Consider the following 24,221-nt stretch of genomic DNA (forward strand, 5'->3'; position numbering starts at 1 on the left):
GTGAGAAATACCTCTGTGATCATTCTGAGTTTTCTCACCCTGGTGTTTGTTTTGTCTGGTCCAGGTACCTCCGCCCAGGGAAACCCCCTCCTGGCCTCCCTGCCTCTCCCAGGACGGCCCCTGCAGCCCCAGCTCGACCTCAAACACTTCCTGCCCTTCAGACTCAATGGATCCTCTCCCCTCAGCCTCTTCCCCAACTTCAACACTGTGAGTGAGCCAATTGCGTCGAAGCCTGAGGAGGACACAGCAGCTGACCTACTAACATCAAAGCCTTGCTACCACATTGTGATGAACTCATAAGACCTCTATTAATATTGCTTCTCCACTGCTTTTTATTTCTTACAGTATTCAGCTCTTTTCATGAGCTGGTTATATATAAGAATGTTCCCTCCCCTGTACCCCTCATGCTGTTACCACCCATTCACTTACCTTTATTTAACCTTTATTCACTTGTTCCTGTGACTGGGCCATGCCCAATAGGCAGGTAGGGATGGGAATCAGCTGATCAGAAGAGCAGGCACAGAGCCCCTGTTCCATACTGTGCGGCTGGCTCGTCTTCAAGAGGGTCTGATATAATAATCACGCTCTATGACTGTTTATGGATGGCTGTAGTGATAGTGACCCCACTACCCCTCCCACTGGTACACTACAGTCTGCCAGTCCCACAGAGGACGTTTTTGTCCTGGCTTTTGGTGTATAATCGTTATTCCTGGAGTGTGTTTCTCCCTCAGCATGCCTCGATACTCTGTAACAGCACAGCCAAAGATAAGCCCACATTTCTTTGTTTCTGAACCCTGCCATAAGCCACACAGCTTTAGAGTACCGTCAGTCTGATGCTTACGTTGCCTATGTGTCTGGAATTAGAAGCTTGTGTTTCTTTGATCCTTTTCTTACAGACAGTACACTCCTGTGTGTGTGTGTGTGTGTGGGGGGGGGGTTGCGTGCGTGTGTGTGTGTCAGATGTCAGTAGGTAAGATGTGTGTGTAGGTGTATGTGTGCCTGAGTGCACAGTGCATGTGTGTGTTTCTCTCTCTTTGATCCTACTTTTACAGTCTGTCGTCTGTGTGTGTGTATATTTGGCTCTTTTTTGACTCTTTGTGAAACCATCTCATGTTCCCCAGTCCCTAAATGAAACATAAGCCCCAGCTTTCTCCACTATACACTTTACACCCTTTCAAGCGGAGTGAAGAAAGGGTAGGATGAGAGGGAGAGGTAGGCCACACAGAGATCTGTGGTACTGATTCACACAGTCGAGGGAGAAATGTGGAGCTTGGAGGGGTAGTGTGGGGGTGGGGGGAGGGAGGGAGGGAGGGGGGGGGGGATTGGGTATGTGAGCGTGCACGTGTCCTGTATCGTATGGTAGGCTACAGGAACCTAATGAAAGGTGCTCTCTGTGTCTTCTGCCACCCACAGCTTGGGGTCACCCAGGCAGCCCTGTGGGAAATCCTTTCTGGCCAATCATAACTCAGGGTGGAAACCAGCCGTAGTAGTAGTGGTAGTGGTAGTGGTAGTGGTGGTAGTAGTAGTAGTAGTAGTGGCAGTGGTAGTGGTAGTGGTAGTAGTAGTAGTAGTAGTAGTAGTGGCAGTGGTAGTAGTGGCAGTGGTAGTGGTAGTGGTAGTAGTAGTAGTAGTAGTGGTAGTGGTGGTAGTAGTGGTAGTGGTAGTGGTAGTGGTAGTAGTAGTAGTAGTAGTAGTTGTAGTAGTAGTAGTAGTAGTAGTAGTAGTAGTAGTGGCAGTGGTAGTGGTAGTGGTAGTGGTGGTAGTAGTGGTAGTAGTAGTGGCAGTGGTAGTGGTAGTGGTAGTGGTGGTAGTAGTGGTAGTGGTAGTGGTAGTGGTAGTAGTAGTAGTAGTAGTAGTTGTAGTAGTAGTAGTAGTAGTAGTAGTAGTAGTAGTAGTGGCAGTGGTAGTGGTAGTGGTAGTGGTGGTAGTAGTGGTAGTGGTAGTAGTAGTGGTAGTGGTAGTAGTAGTGGTGGTAGTAGTAGTAGTAGTAGTAGTAGTAGTAGTAGTAGTGGTAGTGGTGGTAGTAGTAGTAGTGGTAGTGGTGGTAGTAGTAGTAGTAGTAGTGGTAGTAGTGGTAGTAGTAGTAGTAGTAGTAGTAGTAGTAGTGGTAGTGGTGGTAGTAGTAGTAGTAGTAGTAGTAGTAGTAGTAGTAGTGGTGGTAGTAGTGGTAGTAGTGGTAGTAGTGGTAGTGGTAGTGGTAGTAGTAGTAGTAGTGGTAGTGGTAGTAGTAGTAGTAGTAGTAGTAGTAGTAGTAGTAGTAGTAGCAGTAGTAGTAGTAGTAGTAGTAGTAGTAGTAGTAGCAGTAGTAGTAGTAGTAGTAGTAGTAGTAGTGGTAGTGGTGGTAGTGGTGGTGGTAGTGGTAGTGGTAGTAGTAGTAGTAGTAGTAGTGGTAGTGGTAGTAGTAGTAGTAGTAGTGGTAGTGGTAGTAGTAGTGGTGGTAGTAGTGGTAGTGGTAGTAGTAGTAGTAGTAGTAGTGGTAGTGGTGGTGGTAGTGGTGGTGGTAGTAGTAGTAGTAGTAGTAGTAGTGGTAGTGGTGGTAGTAGTAGTAGTTGTAGTGGTAGTGGTGGTGGTAGTAGTAGTAGTAGTAGTAGTAGTGGTAGTGGTGGTAGTAGTAGTTGTAGTGGTAGTGGTGGTGGTAGTGGTGGTGGTAGTAGTAGTAGTAGTAGTGGTAGTGGTAGTAGTAGTAGTAGTAGTAGTAGTAGTGGTAGTGGTAGTAGTAGTAGTGGTAGTGGTGGTGGTAGTGGTGGTGGTAGTAGTAGTAGTAGTAGTAGTAGTGGTAGTGGTGGTAGTAGTAGTTGTAGTGGTAGTGGTGGTGGTAGTGGTGGTGGTAGTAGTAGTAGTAGTAGTGGTAGTGGTAGTAGTAGTAGTAGTAGTAGTGGTAGTGGTGGTGGTAGTGGTGGTGGTAGTAGTAGTAGTAGTAGTAGTAGTAGTGGTAGTGGTGGTGGTAGTGGTGGTGGTAGTAGTAGTAGTAGTAGTAGTAGTAGTAGTAGTAGTGGTAGTGGTGGTGGTAGTGGTGGTAGTAGTAGTGGTAGTGGTGGTGGTAGTGGTGGTGGTAGTAGTAGTAGTAGTAGTAGTAGTGGTAGTGGTAGTAGTAGTAGTAGTAATAGTAGTAGTAGTAGTGGTAGTGGTGGTGGTAGTAGTAGTAGTAGTAGTAGTAGTGGTAGTGGTGGTAGTAGTAGTAGTTGTAGCAGTAGCAGTAGTCGGAGGGAGTCATAGTAGCTGCTATGATAAATACAGGTAGAGGGAAATACATTGACTCTCAGCATGCTAGCACTTAGCTTGCCTACTGTGCAATGAGCTATGGACAACTACTATGTAATAACATACACTGAGTAGTGCTACCAATTAGCTCGCAGCACTGTAGCATTACAGAAATTAACCAGCTAGTGCAGAATGATTAGCATACAGCATACAGCCATATGACCTAGCCACTGTGACACACAGCCTGCCTGTGCTGCTGTAGTATTAATCACAAAGCCCTTTCACCCTCTCCCTCCTTTCAATACTGAGATTCAGGTTCCCTCAGCCCTGATAAGGCTCACGTTGTTCTGGGCGTGTGCAGGGAGAAGATGAATGCACCTGTCTCAGTAACTAAATGGCTCCCAGTCCCCCCCCCCAGCCCCCTCTCTGCACCTCCACTGAAACTCCATCATCATCTCAGCAGCCCCCTTCTGCAGTGGAGGGAGGGGGGTGTGGGGGGGGGGGTCTTAGGGGGAATAGCGGCTGGACAATAGGTGCATTTATACCGGCCCGTTCAGGATGGCTGCGGGCAGACAATGGACACATTCTTCAGCTGCTAAAACAAATAGTTGTGTGCAGCCTGCCCTGCTAAGGTGCCCGGGGGGGCGGGGGGGGGGGGCATGAGTGGAGTAGCTGGGTTTCCATGGCCAGGCTCAGGGCTTCTGAGGGAAAGGTCGGTGGTTCCCCAAGGTAGCACTGCACAGCCTTGTTTAAGAAAGCAAAACAAAGGGGCAGAGCGGCAGGATACAGGATGAGGGTCAGAGAGTCAGGTGTGTGTTCTAGGTTGTTGATATTCCCCACCACACCTGGCCTTTAGGGAACCAGAGCGTGTAGTCAACACAGAAACAGGATTCCAACCCAAACCACTCCCTCAAAGGACTCAAAACTGCTGTCCTAGACAGAGGATGTGTGTCTGGGAAGCAGCCATTGTTTAGTCTTGTGGTGTCTCATAGAATAGCCTGTGTCATCTACACCGCCAGCGGTCAAACACCTCCCTCACTCTGTGGTCAGTTCTGGTGCCAGCAACGGTACAGATCTGGTTACACTTGAGTGTGCCAGGATCGCCCAGAATGGTGCAGGCACAGCTTGCCCTCCCCTGCCTGTGTGGGGAGGGGGGGGCATGGGACAGACGCCAGGCTGGGGAGAGATCCAGGGTGATTGTTATAATGTGATACTGTGCTGATGAGGGCTGCGCTGAAATCAGCTGTCATCATGGAATCCAGCCCTTCTAATCAACAGCAGTCACACTGGCCTCACCCTCCCTTATCAGCTGTGGGGAGAATCCGACCCCGGGATTGTTTAAAGGCTTTAGGAGAGACAGGCAATTTAATATTTGTCATATTGTCTGTCTGAAGTCTCACTGTCAAACTTACCCATATGTCTGAGTGACACAGGCGCACACACACACACTCACACACACACAGACACACACACAGACACATGCACATGGACTTGAATCTGCACTGCACTTTTTTTTATGGACATTAATTAATTATGGACAGTAATTGTTTAATTTTTTTCATGCTATCACTATTGCTGCGTGTGTAAATGTGATATTTTTTATCTTTTGTTGTTACATGTTGTTGCCCAAACGAATTGTCTCTCTTGGATGAATAACATTTTTATTGAATTTAATTGAATTGAATATATCATACAGTATAATGCATTCATAATGGACATGCATCATTGTAATCACAACATATTCTATCTGCATTAGAATTAGCAATATTAGCTGGATTCAGTTATGTTTTGGTCCAGCCTGGTTGCTGGCCTGCCTGGTTGTTGTCCTGTCTGTATAGAGGTTCTCAGGGGCCAAAGTTCACAAATTGAATGGTAATTGAGTTGCCTCTGGTCTCCTGTAGATGGACCCAGTCCAGAAGGCGGTAATCAACCATACATTTGGCGTCCCCCAGCCACTCAAGAAGAAACAGATCATCTCCTGTAACATCTGCCATCTGCGCTTCAACTCCACGGTAAGAGGCCTTTATGCGTGTGTGTGTGTGTGTGTGTGTGTGTGTGTGTGTGTGTGTGTGTGTGTGTGTGTGTGTGTGTGTGTGTGTGTGTGTGTGTGTGTGAGAGAGAGATAGAGAGAGAAAGTGGAGAGAGAAAGTGTGACTTAGAAAATAACATATCCTTTCTTTGTTCCTCACTTTTCATATCTTCTTTAATGTTGTTTTAGAAAATATGGCTGCTCCAAATTACCTGCGCTCTTATCATCTTTACTGACTCACAGCAACTTGTCTGTGCAGACTGATAGGGAGTACAGTAGTGCTCTGAGCGAATGTGTGTGTGTATGTGTGTGTCCCTCTGTGTGATTTTCTAAATATTAAATGTAAGGTAGTAAATTATTATTTTATTTTTTGGAGTATTTATGTGCATCTAAAGGTTTGTGTATGTGTGTGTGTGTGTGTGTGTGTGTGTGTGTGTGTGTGTGTGTGTGTGTGTGTGTGTGTGTGTGTGTGACTGGCTGGCTGTGTGTGTGTGTGTGTGTGTGTGAGAAATGTAGCGGTTGTTTTGCTACGAGGGATTAGACAGCAGGGAGAGCTTCCGTTTATCAGCAAAGAGCAGAAACAATCACCAGCCGCAGCAGGAGACCGCATTCTCAGCTCCTCTTTTGAATTCTCCCATTCCTGCTACCTCAAACACATTCACTCTCTCTCTCTCTCACACTCACTCTCTCTCTCTCTCTCTCTCTCTCTCTCTCTCTCTCTCTCTCACACACACGCACACACACACACACACACACACACACACACACACACACACACACAAATGGGACCCATTATATGATGATGCACATTCACATAAACAAATTTAAGCCCCATACCTCAGGATTCAGCAAAGGCATGTCTTAGAATATGCACACACACACACACACACACACACACACACACACCCTCTTTCGACTATCTTCAAAGAGGAGCAGAGACACAAAAGACAGTGAGCTGAAGGGGAGAGCAGACCAGACACAGACGTGCTCTCCACACGGTAGAGCAAATCCCATTCCTGGCCTCCGCACACCGGTTCCATTTAAAGAGTAGTGTCAGGTCTGAGGGGAGGAGGGAGGTGTTGATCTTAATGCAGTCTCTCAGAGAGGGTAGGACAACTTTTCCAATCAAACTGTGCTCACCCATACTGCCTTCTGTAATGCTGCTAGTCCAATATTATTCTTCGATAACTAATTAGCATTGAATAGTCAGATGCTGATCGGTCAAGATGCCTCACTGAGAGTGCTGCGTTTCCCTGCAGTCATGTCTGTGAGTGCCATGTCAATGACAGTCAGTGGTTTCGGAAATCCAAGTGCTCATGCTATGCTAATGCTCATTTCACACTCTCAGTGTCTCACGTGGGCTGAATTGGACTTGGGAGAACGGGGACTGAAAGAGAGCACAGCTGATTTGTCACATCCTGCTAATCTCAGAGAGGTTTTCACGGTAGATCAGTGAGATGATGCGGTTGAATATTATAGCCTCTGTTGTGTTTACAGATGTTCTGACAGCCAGGTTATTTATAGCCCCCGATACATCACATCATTAGGTTTGCTAACGCACGGTTTTCATGTTTAACTGCATTGCCAAAGCACCTGACTGGCGCTCAGCCTTGCTTGTTTACTCAGACTACATGACTTTGTTGTCATATCGGAGAGACTCTGTCTTATGTACAGTATCTGCTGTGAATGTGTCTGCAGTCAATGCGTCTGCAATCCGCATGTGCATGTGCATATTCATGTACACTCACTGAACACTTTATTAGGAACACCTGTACACCTTCTCATGGTGGAGGTGGTGTCATGGTGTGGGGAATGTTTTCTTGGCACACTTTGGGCCCATTAATACCAATCCATCATCGCTTGAATGCCACAGCCCATTTGAGTATTGTTGCTGACCATGTACATCCCTTCATGGCCACAATACTTCCAGCATGATAATGCACCATGTCACAAAGCAAAAGTCATCTCAAACTGGTTTCATGAACATGACAATGAGTTCAGTGTTCTTCAGTGGCCTTCCCAGTGAGTTCAGTGTTCTTCAGTGGCCTTCCCAGTCACCAGATCTGAATCCAATAGAACACCTTTGGGATGTGGTAGAACGGGAGATTCACGGCTTGAAAGTGCACGTCATCATGGACCAGAACCTCAAAGGAATGTTTCCAACATCTTGTGGAATCAATGCCACGAAGAATTGAGGCTGTTTTGAGAGCAAAGGGAGGCCCTACCCAGTATTAGTAGAGTGTTCCTAATAAAGTGTTCGGTGAGTGTATGTGTTTCACAGTGGAGGCTGGTGGAGGTAGCATGGAATGGAATGAGGAATAGCATTACAATTAGCCTGTCTCCAATTTCTGCCTCCACCAGCTTCCCCTGGTGTGTACAGTATGTGGCACCATGGTGCAGGAAGGTTATTATTGATGCTGACATAGTTGAAGTGATGCAAAACAAAAAACAGCATCAGTGTGTTGCATTCATTCTAATGAGCTGGTCTCTCAATGTCTGAAAGCAGCTTTTTGAAGAGAGTGAGTCACTTCCACGCTTTTCTCAAACACTTATGATGATTCCTCTACTGGATCGCCAATCAAAGTAAATGCCCCTTTTTCTCTCTATTTCAGTCCTTCCACACAAATTCATTTAATTTGTGATTTATTTGCAGCTGCAGTTATTTTATGAGTTATTTGCATTTATATTGTGAGTGAGGGAATAGTAAGAATTCTAAAGAGGATCCACATCAAGAGGATCTATGAGGTCATCACTGTGAGACAAGGTGATGATGGTGCTGTCTCTGCTGTATCTCCATTCCTACAGGATTATCCATATCCCTAAGAAAGATGACACTGCCTTGATTGAACTGCTGAACCCATGCCACCCATCCCTATTTCTGGTTGCCAAGATAATTAGCAGACAGGATTTATAAAGTGTGTGTGTGAGTGTGAGTGTGTGTGTGTGTGTGAGTGTGAGTGTGAGTGTGTGTGTGAGTGTGAGTGTGAGTGTGAGTGTGAGTGTGTGTGTGAGTGTGAGTGTGAGTGTGAGTGTGAGTGTGAGTGTGAGTGTGAGTGTGAGTGTGTGTGTGTGTGTGTGTGTGTGTGTGTGTGTGTGTGCTGTACGTATGTTTGTGTGTGCTATAAGTCTTTTTTTTAAGGCTTGCTGTAGTGTATTTATAATTTAGCTTTCTTTCATTTAACAAGGCCCTGGAATTACTAGCAGAAAGCCTCCTGATGAAAAGGCTCTCCACTAAGGCTGTTTTAGCTTTTAATGAGAGATCTCTTTATTGATTTCTCTGCTATTTCTATTTGCTCTCGCCTGTTTTGACATATGGGGCTTTGCTTATGGATTGAGCTGGGCCGTGAGAATTAAGAGGATGTGAAGGTAAAATGTGATATTACTTAGAGAAAAGGGCTGGGTGTCTGTGGGTGTGTACGTGTGTCTAACACTGTGTCAAAAGTACAGTGCTCTACTGACTATATAGAAGATGTACTGTAGGCTGTGTGTGTGTGTGTGTGTGTGTGTGTGTGTGTGTGTGTGTGTGTGTGTGTGTGTGTGTGTGTGTGTGTGTGTGTGTGTGTGTGGTGCAGTGTGTCTGTGTTTAGTATGTTTCCTTGTGTGTGTCTGTGATTTGCAGTGCCTGCCTCTCACAGTGCAAATTAATAGGCTAGTTGTCGTGATGGGATCCTCTCTCTTGTTGCACATTACACATGCAATTATACCTCTGGCCTCGCAGTGAGCCAGTGCTCTTATCAGGTGAGAACAGACTCTCTCCTCCACACAGCGTATGTGTGTGTGTGTGCGTCTGTGTATGTGTACGTGCGTGCATGCGTGTGTGCGTACGTGCGCATTTGATGTGTCTCAGAGAATAATGTGTTTGAGTGTTGTATATGCCACTAACCTCTCCTCTCTCTGTTGGACCCTTCCAGAACCAGGCGGAGGCTCACTATAAGGGACACAAGCACGCCCGCAAGCTCAAGGCCATGGAGGCCCAGAGGAACCGCCAGCGTCGGACCGGGGATGTCACATCCACAGGGAGGGAGAGGGACCGAGAGAGGGACAGGGAACGAGAAAGGGACCGTGACAGGAGCAAGACTGGAGCGACGGAGCCTCTCCCTGCACTCATGGACTCAGCTCTGATGGAGGGAACGAGTAAGTCGAATGAAAGAGAGATGGGGATCTAGGGTGCACAGGGAACAGCGACCCCTCTCAGTCCTGCCATCTATTTGCGATGATTGTATTTTTTTTCCCTCCTCTATCGCTGTTTTTTGATGACCGCCATCGCTGTTACCCTGCTGTTACTCTCTTCTCTACCCTCATCTGTCCCTTCAGTCTTTCTTTTCCTCTTTGCCATCCTTACATTTAATCCATATACTCTCTTCCTATCACTTTCTACTCCTCATCCCTCTTTCTTCCTCTCATCCATCTCCTCTCCTCTCATTCCTGTCCTACCCTCACATGCTTTAACTCCCCCTTTTTCTCCTCCTCCTCCTCCATCTTTCCTCCCTTCTCTCATCCCTTTCTCCCCATCTGTCTCCCTCCAGGTCTCTGTCGTTATTATCTCCAGATGCTGTTATCTGTATCAGCCTCTTCCAGACACCGCCCCCTCCGTCCCTCCCCTCCCCTCCTCCTCTCTGCTGCTGTGTATGTCATGTCTGCTGTTTAAAGTCTGTCTACAGGGTTCCTGTTCCACGCACACTCTGTGATCAGGGGAGAGGATGGGCCAGCAGTGGCCCTAAACATGCAATCACATCCCCTGTGGGCCCCAGGCCCCTCCTAGCTGGGCCTATCCCTGCCCTGTGGTGGCATTGATGGATGGCAGCTCAGAGGCTGGGGGACTGGGGGACTGGGGGACTGTGTGTGTGTGGGGGGGGGGGGGATGCTACTCTGTTAATAAATGGACTTAGGGATATCGATCTGAGCCTCTGTTCGGTTGTTGCTTCCCGCCCTGCCTCTCAATTTCCCCTGCCTACCCCCCTCTATCTGCCCTGGCTTCTGATAAAGTCCTGTAAAGTAAAGGAATGATTGATACACTTGTATTAACAATTTCACTTTGTAAACCATGTCGGTAACTCTGATTTTAGAAGCACCAAAAAGTGTATTAGTGGTCATTTGATGATGAAGGTTGAGAGTTCTCATTAGATTAAGTGATGGATCCCTTTTTCCAATTCAGAAGCCTCATTTGTCCATCTCTAGCGATGGACCTTAAGGACCGGTAGACTGGTTCTCCTCCTCCTCCTCCTCCTCCTCCTCAACCCCTCCTCCTCTACTCTGTCTTTCTCCAGCACCCTCTTTGACCTAAAGAGGATTACTATCTCTCAGACTTGAATTTGAAAACAGTTTCTGAAGCTAGATGGAATATTGGCTGAGAGATATGAAGGTGTAAGGGTGGGGGAGACCAGCATTAACTGACTCAGAAAAGGATAAACTGGACAAAAGGACTGGGAGATAACCCCTCTCATCAAATCTCATTTTAATATTCTACTGTCATAAAACGAGGTCTGAAAGGGGGGATGCATCGCCAGGAAAGGAAAGAAATGATGAGTCGAAAATGAGAGATAAGATGAAATGAATGAAAGGCAGAGAGAGGGAGAGGGGGGAGGGAGGGAGAGAGGAGTAGAAAGAGAAAGTAGATAAGCCATAGCTGGTTTTTATGTTGTGAATAATTTTACAGTTCTGAGGCAATTTTGCGAGGAGGAACGCTCTTTAATAAGCCCAATTGTGTGATTGGCCTGATGTGAAATTGAAATGCAGCAGAGCGAACCAGTAGTGGCGCACGCCACAATGCCAAACTGTAATGGGATAGTGCTCCAAATTAACACTCTATGAAATTAGCTGTGTCTGTCATGAAACTCAGCCTGGTGGGGACCAATCACAGGATGATGCCGACATTTTCTGCCATCAAGAACCAATAACGCGTGTTCTGTACTTCCCCAAGGAGACAGGGGGTAAACAGGGTGAGGATAACAGGCTTTCATTGCTTCTCAGCATTGAGGTAATTTGGAAAGGGACTCTCCATCTCATGTTCGTGAGCTACAGAAGTGTGTTGCTGAGAGACTCAAGGCGGTATGTTAAAGCATGGAGTTATGTGGCTTCACAAGTGGCTTCACTTTGTTCCTTGACTTTGGTGCTGTGTTTTGCATACGATGATGCGCATACCTTGTGAGCGTCTGCTCCGTATCAATCTTCTCATTGCTCAGGCTGTGGGTTACCTCTGTTGAGGAAGTCTCATTTGTCACATGTCTCTTTTGAGAAGGCTGACAGTGAACCTCTTACCCAGAAAACTTCTCTGTGGTGCAATGAGTTAATGTCTCTCACTTTCATCACCAGGGCTGTCACTTGCTCTCCCTGCTCCACCCACTGGTTCAGCTAATAACCTGTGTTTTGATATCATGTTCACTAGTCTGCTACTGCATGTGGTATAGCAGGTGTTGGTAAAGTCATCTACAGATTCAGTACTTATCACCTTTACTCCAATATGGGTAGTTAGAGCTGAAACCTTGTCAGAGAGCCACGGTCGTGTGGGGGAGAGAAACAGAAAGACAGAGAAGAGAGAGAAAGACAGAGAGAGAGAGAGAGAGAGAGAGAGAGAATGAGAGGGAGAAAGAATGGCTGGTGCCTAGAGACACTGCGCTTCACCAATGACAACCAATCAATCACCTCAGTGTTTGATTGACTCTGTTGTGATGCTGTCTCCAAGGAGACAAGAACTATGTCGCTGCTGTAATAATGAATTATAGCTAGAATTTCCCTAGAGGAAGCTGTCTATTTCTATGAGTGCCTTGGATCAGTGATTCTGGTCAAGCTAGTGTGTGTGTGTGTGTGTGTGTGTGTGTGTGTGTGTGTGTGTGTCCGTGTCCGTGTCCGTGTCCGTGTCAGTGTGTGTGAGTGTGTGTGTGTGTGTGTGTGTGTGTGCGCGTATGTGTGTGTGTGTGTGTGTGTGTGTGTGTGTATGTGTGTATGCGTATGTGTGTGTGTGTGCGTACTGCATACATGCCTTTGAGCATACGCACTGCTAAGTTTAATAAACATGGGTTTAGTCTCACCACTCAGATAGAGTGTGTGCTTGTTTAACAGTCTTCCAATCGGAATATTAATGTAGTGTTTGACAATAGTTAGATACATGGAGTCAGTATACTAGGCTGGTCTTCTCGGTCTATTCAGATACTGCATCGTTTACACTTTAAGCCTGTCTGTTTTAATTGGGAGTGTTCGGCCTTTGATCAAATGCTATTCAGGGTAAAATAAAGTTAATGACTCCCAACAAGACATCGATATTAACATCGATACTTTCTGGCATTGGATTTGCAACACTCCAGTCTTCAGACGGAGGAGGGACTCTCCTCTGCCAATACGCTGGCCTTTGAGCTGACAGACCGCCATCACAATGGCACTCCTTCCCGTCACTCAGTTAGGGAACATTTGGGATGAGTGACGAGCACCGACATGAGGCGTTGTCTGAAGGGAATCCTGGTGTTTACCCGAGACTTACACGTGCCATGTCTCTCTCTCCGATCGTACTGCCTTCGAAGTTTTAGAAAGACTTAAGAGACTCTTAAAGACTCTTTAGGAGTATGATTATTAGTCAGGCTTTATCTATCAGTTTTGCATTTCAAGCAACTGAGTAAAACTTGCTAAAGAGGAAGGGATACCTTCACTATTTATCTTCTGAATAGAGCCCTTCTTGAGCTAAGACCTCTGACTTTTGAGAAAAGACTTTGATTCCCACAAGCCTCAATGTCCTCGGTAGGCTGCACGCTAAATCCATTGATCAGTATCACTCCCCTCCAGAGTCTTCTCAGGTTGCCCAATCTTTGTCTTTTACATAAGCTCTGGATCATACCAATCCCCTGCTGGGGAGGTTTGAATCCCCCTGGGGTCACTCTCTTATTACAGAGAGGGGGCTGTTTAATCTCAGTCTGATATGGGTTCCTTTTCTCCACCAGAAATTAGAAAGAAAGACCCTTATCTCCATGATGAATTTACTCTGACTTAAAAGCGAAAATCAATCGACCCAGTAGGGTTTGTAGAGGGTGGTGTTGAGGGAGAGTAAATGAAATGGAGGTATTCAGAGAGCATAGCTCGAGGGTAAAGCTGAAAGTGTGTGCTTTGCCTGAGGGTGAAGAGAGGGGGGGCGGGTGTAATGGAGCTCTAGTGACTTATCGGCTGTGCCTGGCAGTCGATGGGTTTGTTTATATTGACCGAGCCTTGGGACCTTCACTTGATATTTGAATGGAGAGAGTGAGGGAGGGAAAAGAGAGAGAGAGGGGGGGGAGAGAGAGAGAGAGAGAGAGAGAGAGAGAAATGGGGTGTATGGAAGGGGGTTTGATGGCATTTACTCTAACTAGCCCATTGTTAATTTAGTTTGTCCCACATGGTTAAAAATGAAGGCTTATGCTATCTCAAATGCCACACTGCTGTGCTAACACATGAAAAGCATTCATAGATGCTCATTAGTGTTATTAAAAGCTTTATGGATATTTCTAGATAACTGACTTAACATAAATAAATCCTCATTATGAGAACGAGGGTTATTTTATTTTTACTTTGAAATATACAGCGTTCAAAGCAATTTGTAAATATATATTTGTTATCATGTTAAAACACATTCTGTTGTTCATACAGTTTGGATGTATGGTCTGCATGGTCCCTGATCAGTGAAAGCAGTATGTTAAAGTTGCTATATAGAACTTTCCACCTCTGGGGGAGCTTTTGTGCTGGATGGGTCCCCTAAATAAACAGAAATATTGTCAAGAAATTACCTGATAGGACAGACAGGGGTACACCTCCCCACACCCATGAGCAAAAGCTTATTTAGCAACGGTTGGTTAGCTTTAAACTATGGACTCTGTGGTCTAATGAGGTAAGAAATGATTATATCATGAACCGCACAGCCAACATTCAAGATAAAGTGTTATGGAAACAATTAGTGACAAAAGTTCTGTAATGTATTTTTAAGCACTGTGAGTGACTGAGCCCTGCCTCCTCAGGCCTGCACGCTGACCTGGAGCCAGTGAAGTTTGACGTGAAGCTGGAAGAGAGTCCCAGCAGCTCCATCATGCTGACTCCCACGTCTGAAGTGACCTCGATGGAGCTGGCCGCTCTGTCCCCTCCCCAGGTGTCCCCCTCCTCCCAGCTCTCCGAGAGCTCCTCAGACACCAGCACTACCACCGAGGCCCCTGTGGTCCCTGAGGCCCCCGGCCCAGCCCTGGAGTCAGGCAGCCAGCCAGATACCTCTAGCACAGACGGGGAGCCACGCACAGATGATGACAAGGACCCCAAGGGGAGCAAGGCACACCTCCACTGTCCCGTGTGCAAGGTCACGGTCAACTCTACGTCCCAGCTGGAGGCACACAACAGTGGTATGTACACTACAGCAAGGAGAGGTAGATGTTGTAGCTAATGTTCTCCCCTCCATGTCGTACAAATCACATACAGTCGCTAAGGAAAGAGTGGCTTGTGTTTCCAGCACACTGGTGTATCTAACAGCTTCCCCCCCCCCCCCCCCCCACCCCACTGTTTCCACTCCCACCCCCTCCCCCTCTCACTCCCCCTTCCTCTCCAGGTACGAAGCACAAGCTGATGCTGGAGGGCCAGAGTGTGCAGCCACGGCGCCGGGGGAAGGTGGTGGCCGCGCGCTCCGCCCCTAAGACCAAGCGTCTGGGCACCAAGGGTAGCGTGGGGGTGACCAGCAAGAGCTTCCACTGTGAGGTGTGCGAGATCTATGTCAACTCTGAGACCCAGCTCAGTCAGGTGAGGGGGGGGGGGGGGGGGGGGGGTGTGATGGGAAGGAAGGGGGGGTACTGAATTGATAGATCTCTAAGTCACTCTGAATGAGCTTAAGTAGCAAGAAAGAGTGAAAAGGTAGTACAACCGTGGGGTTTGGGAGAGAGCCAGGAAAATATATGACCCTCAAGCTTCTCAGGGCTCCTGGTACTACATGAAATGAAAGGTGGAGAGAGAGAGGGAGGGAGAGGGGGTTGTGATTAGCATACCACACTTTGAGAATACCTGTAGATGTGCTAAGACACTCTACGTGACTGTTAACCTGATAGGATTCCATTCAAATGGCACTGGCTCCAGCAGTGTATTTGGCTGTATTTGGGGAAAGGGTCTGTTACACTGCCAGACAAGGGAAATGGAGAATATATCATATCAGCCATCAAAATGATGGCTGATATCACCTCCATATACTATCCAGTACATCCAGAAAGATGTGGCTCCATTCCAGGTGATGTAAAATACATACCTGATAGCTACAGGAGCTACCTCTTTTAACCGATTTTGCACTTTATATCATTTATTTGACTAATGTTATGCAGTTACATTATCTATTGTTTGTATAAGAGGGGCTGACCACTGATGTCACTTACCTCATACAATGATTATGTGATGATGATGTCATGATAATGACCTCATTAAGTGTTTGTGCACATGTTATTTGTAGACGGTTAAGGTTTTATAATTCCTATGGCCATCTTGCTTGGATTCACCTGGCACTGGTTTCATTTACATAGAGTGAAATAAAACTAATCCTGTGAAAACAGGATACTTTCACACTGTGCTTATTTTTCCACATTCGGCAGATGTACCTCAGATGGTATCATGATTCACTGCGAGGACTGTAGAGGCACTTTAGCCTGTACAAGCTATTTGTAGCATGTTTATGTAATGAAGAAATATTGACGTCCAATGATGTGGTTACCTTGGCATGCATGTAGGGCTTTTATTGAACCTTTTTTTCCATGCTGTTTCTGGAATTGCTCCCCTTGTGATGTTCATTAGCGTCTACATTGATGGGATTGTCTTTGAAAGTCTTGCTACTTTCAGTCATGGGAAATGAAACACTATACCCTATACTGGCATGTGTGGGAAACCTTGCATAGTACATTCCATTGGCACAGTTTAAACCTCAGCCAATCCTCTAACGAACCAGGACAAGCCAGTTATAAACCAGCAGTGGAGCAGAGGAGTGAATGATGTACAACGGGCTCATTGGAATGCATGGAATGGAATTAGGAATGGTACCAAACAAGTCCTCTGATTTCTACCTCCACCAGCCTCTACTGGTACAGTAGAGAGAGAGGCAATGTAGAAGTCAGGATTTTCAGATATTTTGATTTATTGAGTCTATCAAATTGAAGACTGACAATTTTAATCAGGTATTACTGTACCTCTGATGATTTAATTTAATTGATTGTTTGGGTGTTGTAATGTTGTGTTTAAGTCATATATCAGTGATGCAGATTGGTAAACTAATGTATTTCTCCTGATTTCACCAGCACATGAATAGCAGGAGGCACAAGGATCGGATTGCAGGCAAACCCCCCAAACCCAAATTCAGCCCCCACATCAAGAGTCAGCCTACCTCCAGCTCAGCGGTAAGACACACACACACAAACTGACACACACAGATAGATACATGACACAAATGTGCATGTGTATACCCACCTGTGAATTAAAAAACAACATGCATGTATTTTTCCCCATGAATTTTAAATGAATTATTATATAATTAATTAAATTAAGAAAATCATTGATATTTATCTCCTGAGTTGACTGAACTCAAATGGAATTGACCCCAAACTTGACACATACACACACACACACACACACACACACACACACACACACACACGCACACACACACACACACACACACACACACACACACACACACACACAAACACACAAATGTGTACGCACACACTCACTCAAGCATACTCAAGCACACACACAAACACACACACACACATGTACACACACACCTCATTACTCTCAGGGGGTTCTCTCATGGTGAGCCAGCATATCTCCGTGCCTGTCCTGTCAGAGAGGTTAACCACACTGCTCTGTCGTGCTGAATGAGTCCCCTGCCCCTGAGACAGGTCTAAAATAGCCCTACTACCCCCACTGACGAGCACTGGCAGAAGCAGCCTGAATCAGCACTCTGAATTAATCACTTTTGTGCTCCTGTCATGTGTGCACCTTCCCATTTCTCCCTCCCTCCCTCCCCCCTCCCATCCTCCTCTCTTTCCCCTACAGAACGTCAGATGGAGTGGATACGCAGGTGGGGCTGTATCTGCCATGAAGAAAGTGTTCAGCCAGTACAACCTCACCTCTCTCTCCGCTCAGGTTAGTGGCAGGATGAGGAGGGACAGGGCCAAGGGAGGCAGACAGCAGGGGCTGGAGCAGGGTACTTGGGAAATATTGCCATTGGGTCTAGCCTGGGGCTGGGGACTGAGCAGAACCAGAAACTGCTGCACTGCCCTTGTGGAAACATTGTAAAAGAAAGAATAAAAAGTGTGTCTGTGTCTTTAGTCAGTCCTTGGGTTGCTCTGAGGGGATGGATATCACTATGGAGAAATGCAGGAGTACTGTATGTTTAGCTATGGTAACTATGTGTGCAAAAAAATGTACCTCAGGGCAACGTGTTGACTGAGTAAATGTGTGCACTTCATTGAGTAAATGTGTGCACTTGGCGAAATGAGCCTCTCTTTCTCCTCTTCCCTCTCTTACTCTCTCCACTCCTGTCTCCCTCTCTCCTCCAGACCAAACTGGCCTTGCAGAAGCAGCTGACCAAGAGCCTGACCACTGGCTTCCTGCCAAGCCCCCTCACCCAGCCCACCCTGTGTACCATGGCAACCAACCCGCTGGCCCTCCGCCACCCAGCAGCCACCACCTTCTTTCAGACGCCCTTCCTGAGCCCGGCGCTGTTCCGACCCGCCCCAGGGCCCCTGAGGGCCACACACACTCCCTTCATCTTCTCCCCTTACTAATGGCACAGCCCCTCTCCCTCTGTGCTCCTCCCCTGTCCCCTCTACCAACCCACCGCCTCCATTACTGTGACCCACATGACGAGGGCCACGCGAAAACTATGCAGCCTGCGAGAGTCAGGATGGTGAGAGCGAGCAAGCACACAAACCTTGGCCCTCAGGTGGGCGTGGAGCTGCTTAACAGCTCTGATCATGGAGGACACACCCCCAAGGCCAAGGTCCCGCCTCCCCACCTCGCCCTCTCTCTGCTCCTCCTCTGGTTGCCTGAGGAACAGGACACGCCTCCAGGAACAGACTGGTTTAGGAGGTCTCTTTTACAGCCACTTCATGGGTCGATTTGGTTTGGATTATTGCTATTATTATTGTGTAATTTATTAGAGAACAAAAATAGAGAAGTATAGATGTATGTTTAGTGTGGTTGCCACAAAATAAGGTCCCTTTACTTGATACTCCTCAATACATAGTTTCTTTACTCAGTGTTTTTTTGTTGTTGTTGTTGTGACAGGTCAATAGGCCATGCAGAAGGTGAGACCAAGTCAAACCTGGCTAATTTAAACTGTTGGTTAAGTGACAAGTCTTTAACACCTCCTCCATAAGCTCAAAGCACTCAGGGTCTTGGGAGCAAAGGGATTTATATTGCATCTTGGGTATAGCAGACACGTGTCAGAGCTCATGACTCTTATTGAAAGCCATCTCCTTCTGAGACAGGTCTCTCCCACATACATGTTATGGGGAGAAACAGGAAGGCTCTGCGGCTTTGTAACTCTGTTACCTTCAGCCATAGTCTCATGTGGACCTATGGACACAGGTAGAGAGGTCTCTTGAAATGATGTGAACTGTCTTGTTACAAATACCCTTGTGCACCCGACCCCTCTCCCATACACTGTGCTTGGGCTATTTCTGTTCCCCAGAGCCCTGGGTTAATGTGCAGATGAGATGATTAAGGCCTTTCTCTCTCTCTCTCGCTCTCTCTCTTTCTTTCTCTCCCTCTCTTTGTCCCTATGAGTCACAGCCAAACATGGCCTTTCATAATTCATTTTTTACCCTGCATCCCCTGGATTACGCACTCATTAGGGTCCTGAAAAGGTCAGGTTGTCAACTTGATTTTGTTTCAAGTTGCAGATCTGACTTGGTAGAGCCACTTGTGCATTCTGACTGTCTCTATTCTGACTGTCTCTATTCTGACTGTCTCTATTCTGACTGTCTCTATTCTGACTGTCTCTATTCTCGCCTTGTGAGCAGTACAAAATAATTTCAAAGACGTCTTATATTATAGTCTGTTGCTATTCCTTTCCCCAATGATGGAGTAGAGTTTCTCCCCCCCCCCGCCTCCAATACCAGCCCACTCTCCTCCCTTCACCCTCATCCTTAATTTTCTCCTGCACTATCTCGGCATGAGCTGATGAGAAGCAGTGAATGACAATTTCCCTCGCCGAAAAAACAAAGGGGACAAAATGACTTGATGGGTTTTCAAACCTCAATTAAAGGTTTTGACTGTGCCGAGGGACGTGTGGGTGGAGGCAGGTGGGGGATAGATCCCCAATGCTTGATTGGCATCTCCTGACAGAGTCTACGCCCAGGCAGAGAGGAAACAAAGCACAGTGCCATGGCAACCACATTAAAAGCACCTTAAACAGATTTACTTAAGAAAGCAATGAAAATATGTTCACATTCTTTTTTTTTCTGTGTTTGTTCTTGGTGTCATTTTTCATAGTCTCATGCCAAGCTTTTTTTCAATCGCATTAACAATCAAGTTAAAAATATTTTAGTGTGTTTTTGTCTGTGACAGGTTCAGATCTCAGATTTTAAAGCAATACATCATACATGTCTATCTATATTACATGTTTTCAGTGGGAGAGAATGGTATGGGGCTTTATCCAATCTGATTCCGAACAGTCTGTGGCCTACTCCTACACAGCTAAAGGCCAACTAAAAATTGTCAATGAGGAGTCATTTTAAATGATGAGTTGTTCTGATGGTACTGCTCTTGATGGTCAATCACATTGTCATGTTGTTGCTCTGTGCTGGGCTAGTCCAAAAATAGCTGCTCTCATACTATGAAAGGATGCTTCAGCTCTCTGTGTTGACGTTGTTGTGGTCGCACCGTCTGAAGAGAACAGCAGAGAACTATCATATAGATTAAACTGAATAAACATTGCTATGGATAAATGTGGCCAATACAGCAACAACACATATATATTCCTATGCCCTTCTTGCTCCCAAACTGTCCACACTATAACACTCCATCCCCCTAATACTAGACCCAACACTATGTGAGGTCATGGTTAAGGAATACACTCCACACCAAACCTTTTTACTGACTTTAGTACCAAACACCTCAATTACACCCAATCAATCCACTGAAGCTACAGTAAAATGGGGGAAATCCTATGCAGTTTTGTTGTTTCCCTCAGTGCAATATGTACGTATATGTGTCTGTGATGCAGCAGCGCCATCTGCAGTCAAGACCCTGTAGTTGCCCCCTTGAAAGGTTCACAGTAGACAGTCTCCATCTCTTTGATGTTCTGTTTCTTTTTGAGGCCTTCGGTCTTTGGGAATATGAAGCCACCAGGTCTCCTTGCCATACCAATGTGATTCTCCCCGGTCACACTACTCAGTGAACCAGCCAGCCTATGATCTCCTCTGTTTGTTTGTCTTTTAATCATTCAATGGGAACTCTGATATATAGAATTTAAAGGAACGTTTTTAAATGAAAAAACCTAGAGAGGCAAATTATATATGTAGACGCTATAGAGTTAAATGTAGAGATTTTATCAAAGTTACTATTGTTATCTGTATCATGATGAAATGCAGAGGATAGATTCTCTTGATGTAGGCTATGTACAGCAGATACCTGCTGTAAGGGAAAGAAATTTGACTGCTTGTTTTTTCTGTTTGTTTCATTTACATGGTTTTACCTAATTGTTTTTTAATCTACAAAGATACAAATGCTGAAACAAAGTGCTTGAGTGATTCTTCTTCTTCAAAGTTCAAACAAAGATTGAATAACCGCCACACAACACATCAAATGTGGAACATAAAGGCCTTTTCAGACTTTATACAGTGGGCAAAGACTAACCTGCAGAAGGAGGCTTTCAGCCTACACTGGATAGAGTCTGAAAACTCTTTGGCCTTCTCAGGGCTCACGGTTTCAGCTACATGTATGCCATATGACCCATGGCCTCACAAACTCCATCGCTGAAGAGAGGAGGCACACTCTGTACTTGTGGATACAGTGAAATAACAGCCATGCGATAATCCACCAACGAAGAACACAGGGATTGGATTTTGGACGACCTAACACAGAATATGAGGACCTTCGGAGGACATTGTAAACTCAAGCTGTGTGTGTGTGTGTGTGTGTGTGTGTGTGTGTGTGTGTGTGTGTGTGCGTGTGTGCGTGTGTGCGTGTGTGCGTGTGTGTGTGCTTGTCTTGTCGTCTTCACTCTCCCATCACTGTACACAAACAGGCAACCATGGAGAGGATTGTCCAGAGATGGCTCAGGCCTGAGAAGAAGCATAATTGATTAAACAAAGCTGCTATGACACAGGCTTTCTTTTCAGTTCCAGTGGTGTGACAGAGCTTTCCACAGTGTGATCTCTCACTGTGAAGACCTCATAGTGAAAGAAGAAATTATTGTAAACTTGGGACAGAACCCTGCGGGGCGCCACATTATGATATTTGAGCAATAACAAAGGGTGCACAACTGTCCAAAAGGAGCCTTACTTATTGGTGGAAATATAAGGTCAAGATTGACCAATATTTATTTGGGCGTGGTTGCTCCCCAATGAGAAAATAAGGAAATCAATTATTTAATTTGGATTCTGTTACTTGTTTGAAGGTTGAATAGGACAAGCACACACACACACACACACACACACAATAGTAATAGACATGAAAGAAAATGTAATAATTTATGTGAAGAACCCAGTAATCCATTGATGTTCAAGTTCAAGATATTATTGCCATACCAACCAAACATGTTAGGAATTTGTTTCAGTGCAGCTCATGTTGTATTTTCTGTGATACTATTTTGATTTGAGGCTGTACAAGGAAGCTCTATGCAGCCATCTTGACTGCAGCTGCTTGTGACGTGGCAGGTGCTGACATTTCTCAGAGCTAGGCAAGTATCTGATCAAGGATCTGTCAGCTCTGGCCACAGGTCTGTCAAATGTGTATGTGTGTGTGTGTGTGTGTGTGTGTGTGCGTGCGCGCGCGTGCATGCGTGCGTGTGTGTGTCTGTTTCTGTGTCTTTGTTCGGGTCATCTATGTCTGCCAATGATAAATGTAACAACACAGTATTCATTTTCAACCCATTTTGGAGGCTAGAGTCATCACAGCAGGTGTGCGACACCGTAATGATACGCTGGTGTGGGAGAATGACAGAAGGTTTCTGCCCACCCCTTATCTGAGTGCTCTTGCACCTGACAGAGAAATTAGTGATATATTGCAGAGAACCAGTTGAGATGCTGTTCGAGTTTAGACACTGGCTCATCTCTTGTATAGTTTCAGAGATTGAGTTCTGAATAATGCTTTCTAATCATACTGGATTCTAGAATAACACCGCCTAGAGCTGTTCTTCACAGCCTCACTCTCCTCTAATCTACCCCCTGTGTGCATAGCCAGTGCTGTGTCTTTGTTTTCATGTGCTCTTGTTGTCTCTGAAGCCAGTCATCTACCCTTGCCATAATCATGCCAATCAAAGGAGCATCTGTCTCTCGACTGTTTGGACTGTGATCTACTGTAACATCCAATCATTGTGTGCATTCTTCAATTAGGTATGACTTTGTTTATGTCCAGTCCATGTCCTTGTTTCTATGAAGGTGAGCCCTCCCAGATGACGTTGGACAGTGTGTTGTTGTTGGTGTTGTCCTCATCGCCACAGGTCCTTGTGCCAGCGCTCCCCGTGTGGAAATGTAAGATAAGCACAAACACATCCTCCTCTCATGCCAAACGGGGATGTCATTTGATCCATAGCTTGACCATAGTCAGTGTCTGGAAGAACAGAGGGACATTATAACCTTGACTGACACCATCCCTTTACATGACATTGGTTATTGATCTCTAACTGACTGCCCGGGCGGGTTAAGACTTGTGCATCGACACCCTTATCTCGACGTGGTGGTTTCTTCCTCTCTGTATCAACCTGACAGGGACATGGGTTCTGTGTGTATGCATCCAGTTGTACAGTACATATCAATATCTGTGACTTCTTGTGTTCAATTCAAAACCAATGGGACATTACAAATCATGCACCATGATGTAGAGGAAAACAATAATAACCTATGAAGGGACATGGCCAGTATTTATTGTAATGCCTTTGTCATAGTATGTTCATTGTACATTTTTACCATGACTTTATGATGTACCATAAGAATTGTAAGGTGGAAAGAGAGTAAGATATTTTGATATTGCTCTTTGCTTTAAATGTTTTTTTTCTGTCTGTAATCTGTATAGATAATGCAAGGTTGAGCAAAAGTGGCAGAGAAAGACAGACGGAGGGTTTGGAAGGTGAAATAAATCAATTAGATCTCCCACTTCCACAGTGTCATTTTGTTCTTTATTGGGCTCCACGCATCCGGCTGTTGACTGTAAACAGCCAATTTGTCAACATGTCCTACTTCATAATGACAGAGGTGTCAGACCATCTCCATCAACCTTGCCTCTCTGTGGCCCACAGTACAGTGTGTGATTAAATTCACATCTCAAAGATGATTAAACGTGACAAATGTTTATATTTATTAGAGCTTGTCTTGCATAACATTGTGGTAGTGTGTTCCTTGTGTATTGAGGTGGAAGGATCTGCATCAGCTGCTTTTGAGTCAGTTAATGATGGCCTCATTGGCCTGTCAGTAAGCATAACAATCATTATTTGACAGGAAACATTTGACCTTCCCCATGCCTCTATCATATCATACCTCTCTTTTGTGTAGACACAGTAATAATCTCTTCAAGGACTATTGTACCTTTCCTTCAGCCCACAGTACAAGCTCTCTATTGGGTACTTAAAATTTAAAAACAGGCCAGAACAGATTGACCAGGTTTTCAAACAGGAGACTTATGAGGAGACTCCCGAGAGTGAGATGAGGGAAGGGTAATCTAGTGCAGGTCTATGGGGTGTGTTGGGGGCTTGAGCCTGGGGTCAAGCAGTAATGCTTACCTCATGGGGCAGATTATCCTGTTAAATCATGGCCCAACTGCTAGTACACTGATGCTACATGATGCAGGCCTCAAA

At 45.7% G+C, this 24,221-nt stretch overlaps 1 protein-coding gene across 1 annotated transcript in view; it reads left to right on the forward strand.

Annotated features, from left to right (window-relative positions):
• The window catches only part of znf385c (zinc finger protein 385C), a gene marked incomplete at both ends in the record, with an annotated part of 101,566 nt that extends 83,578 nt beyond the window's left edge, over positions 1-17,988 (forward strand). The window contains 8 exons of the mRNA XM_083676809.1: positions 65-207; positions 5,103-5,213; positions 9,142-9,364; positions 14,203-14,574; positions 14,778-14,965; positions 16,495-16,593; positions 17,255-17,344; positions 17,761-17,988. Coding sequence (XP_083532935.1) covers positions 65-207; positions 5,103-5,213; positions 9,142-9,364; positions 14,203-14,574; positions 14,778-14,965; positions 16,495-16,593; positions 17,255-17,344; positions 17,761-17,988 — 1,454 coding nt within the window. The remainder of the gene's footprint in view (positions 1-64; positions 208-5,102; positions 5,214-9,141; positions 9,365-14,202; positions 14,575-14,777; positions 14,966-16,494; positions 16,594-17,254; positions 17,345-17,760) is intronic.
• Positions 17,989-24,221: the final 6,233 nt, after the last annotated feature.

The sequence above is a fragment of the Argentina silus genome (genome assembly GCF_951799395.1).
Source record: "Argentina silus genome assembly, chromosome: 9".
Lineage (NCBI taxonomy): Eukaryota > Metazoa > Chordata > Actinopteri > Argentiniformes > Argentinidae > Argentina > Argentina silus.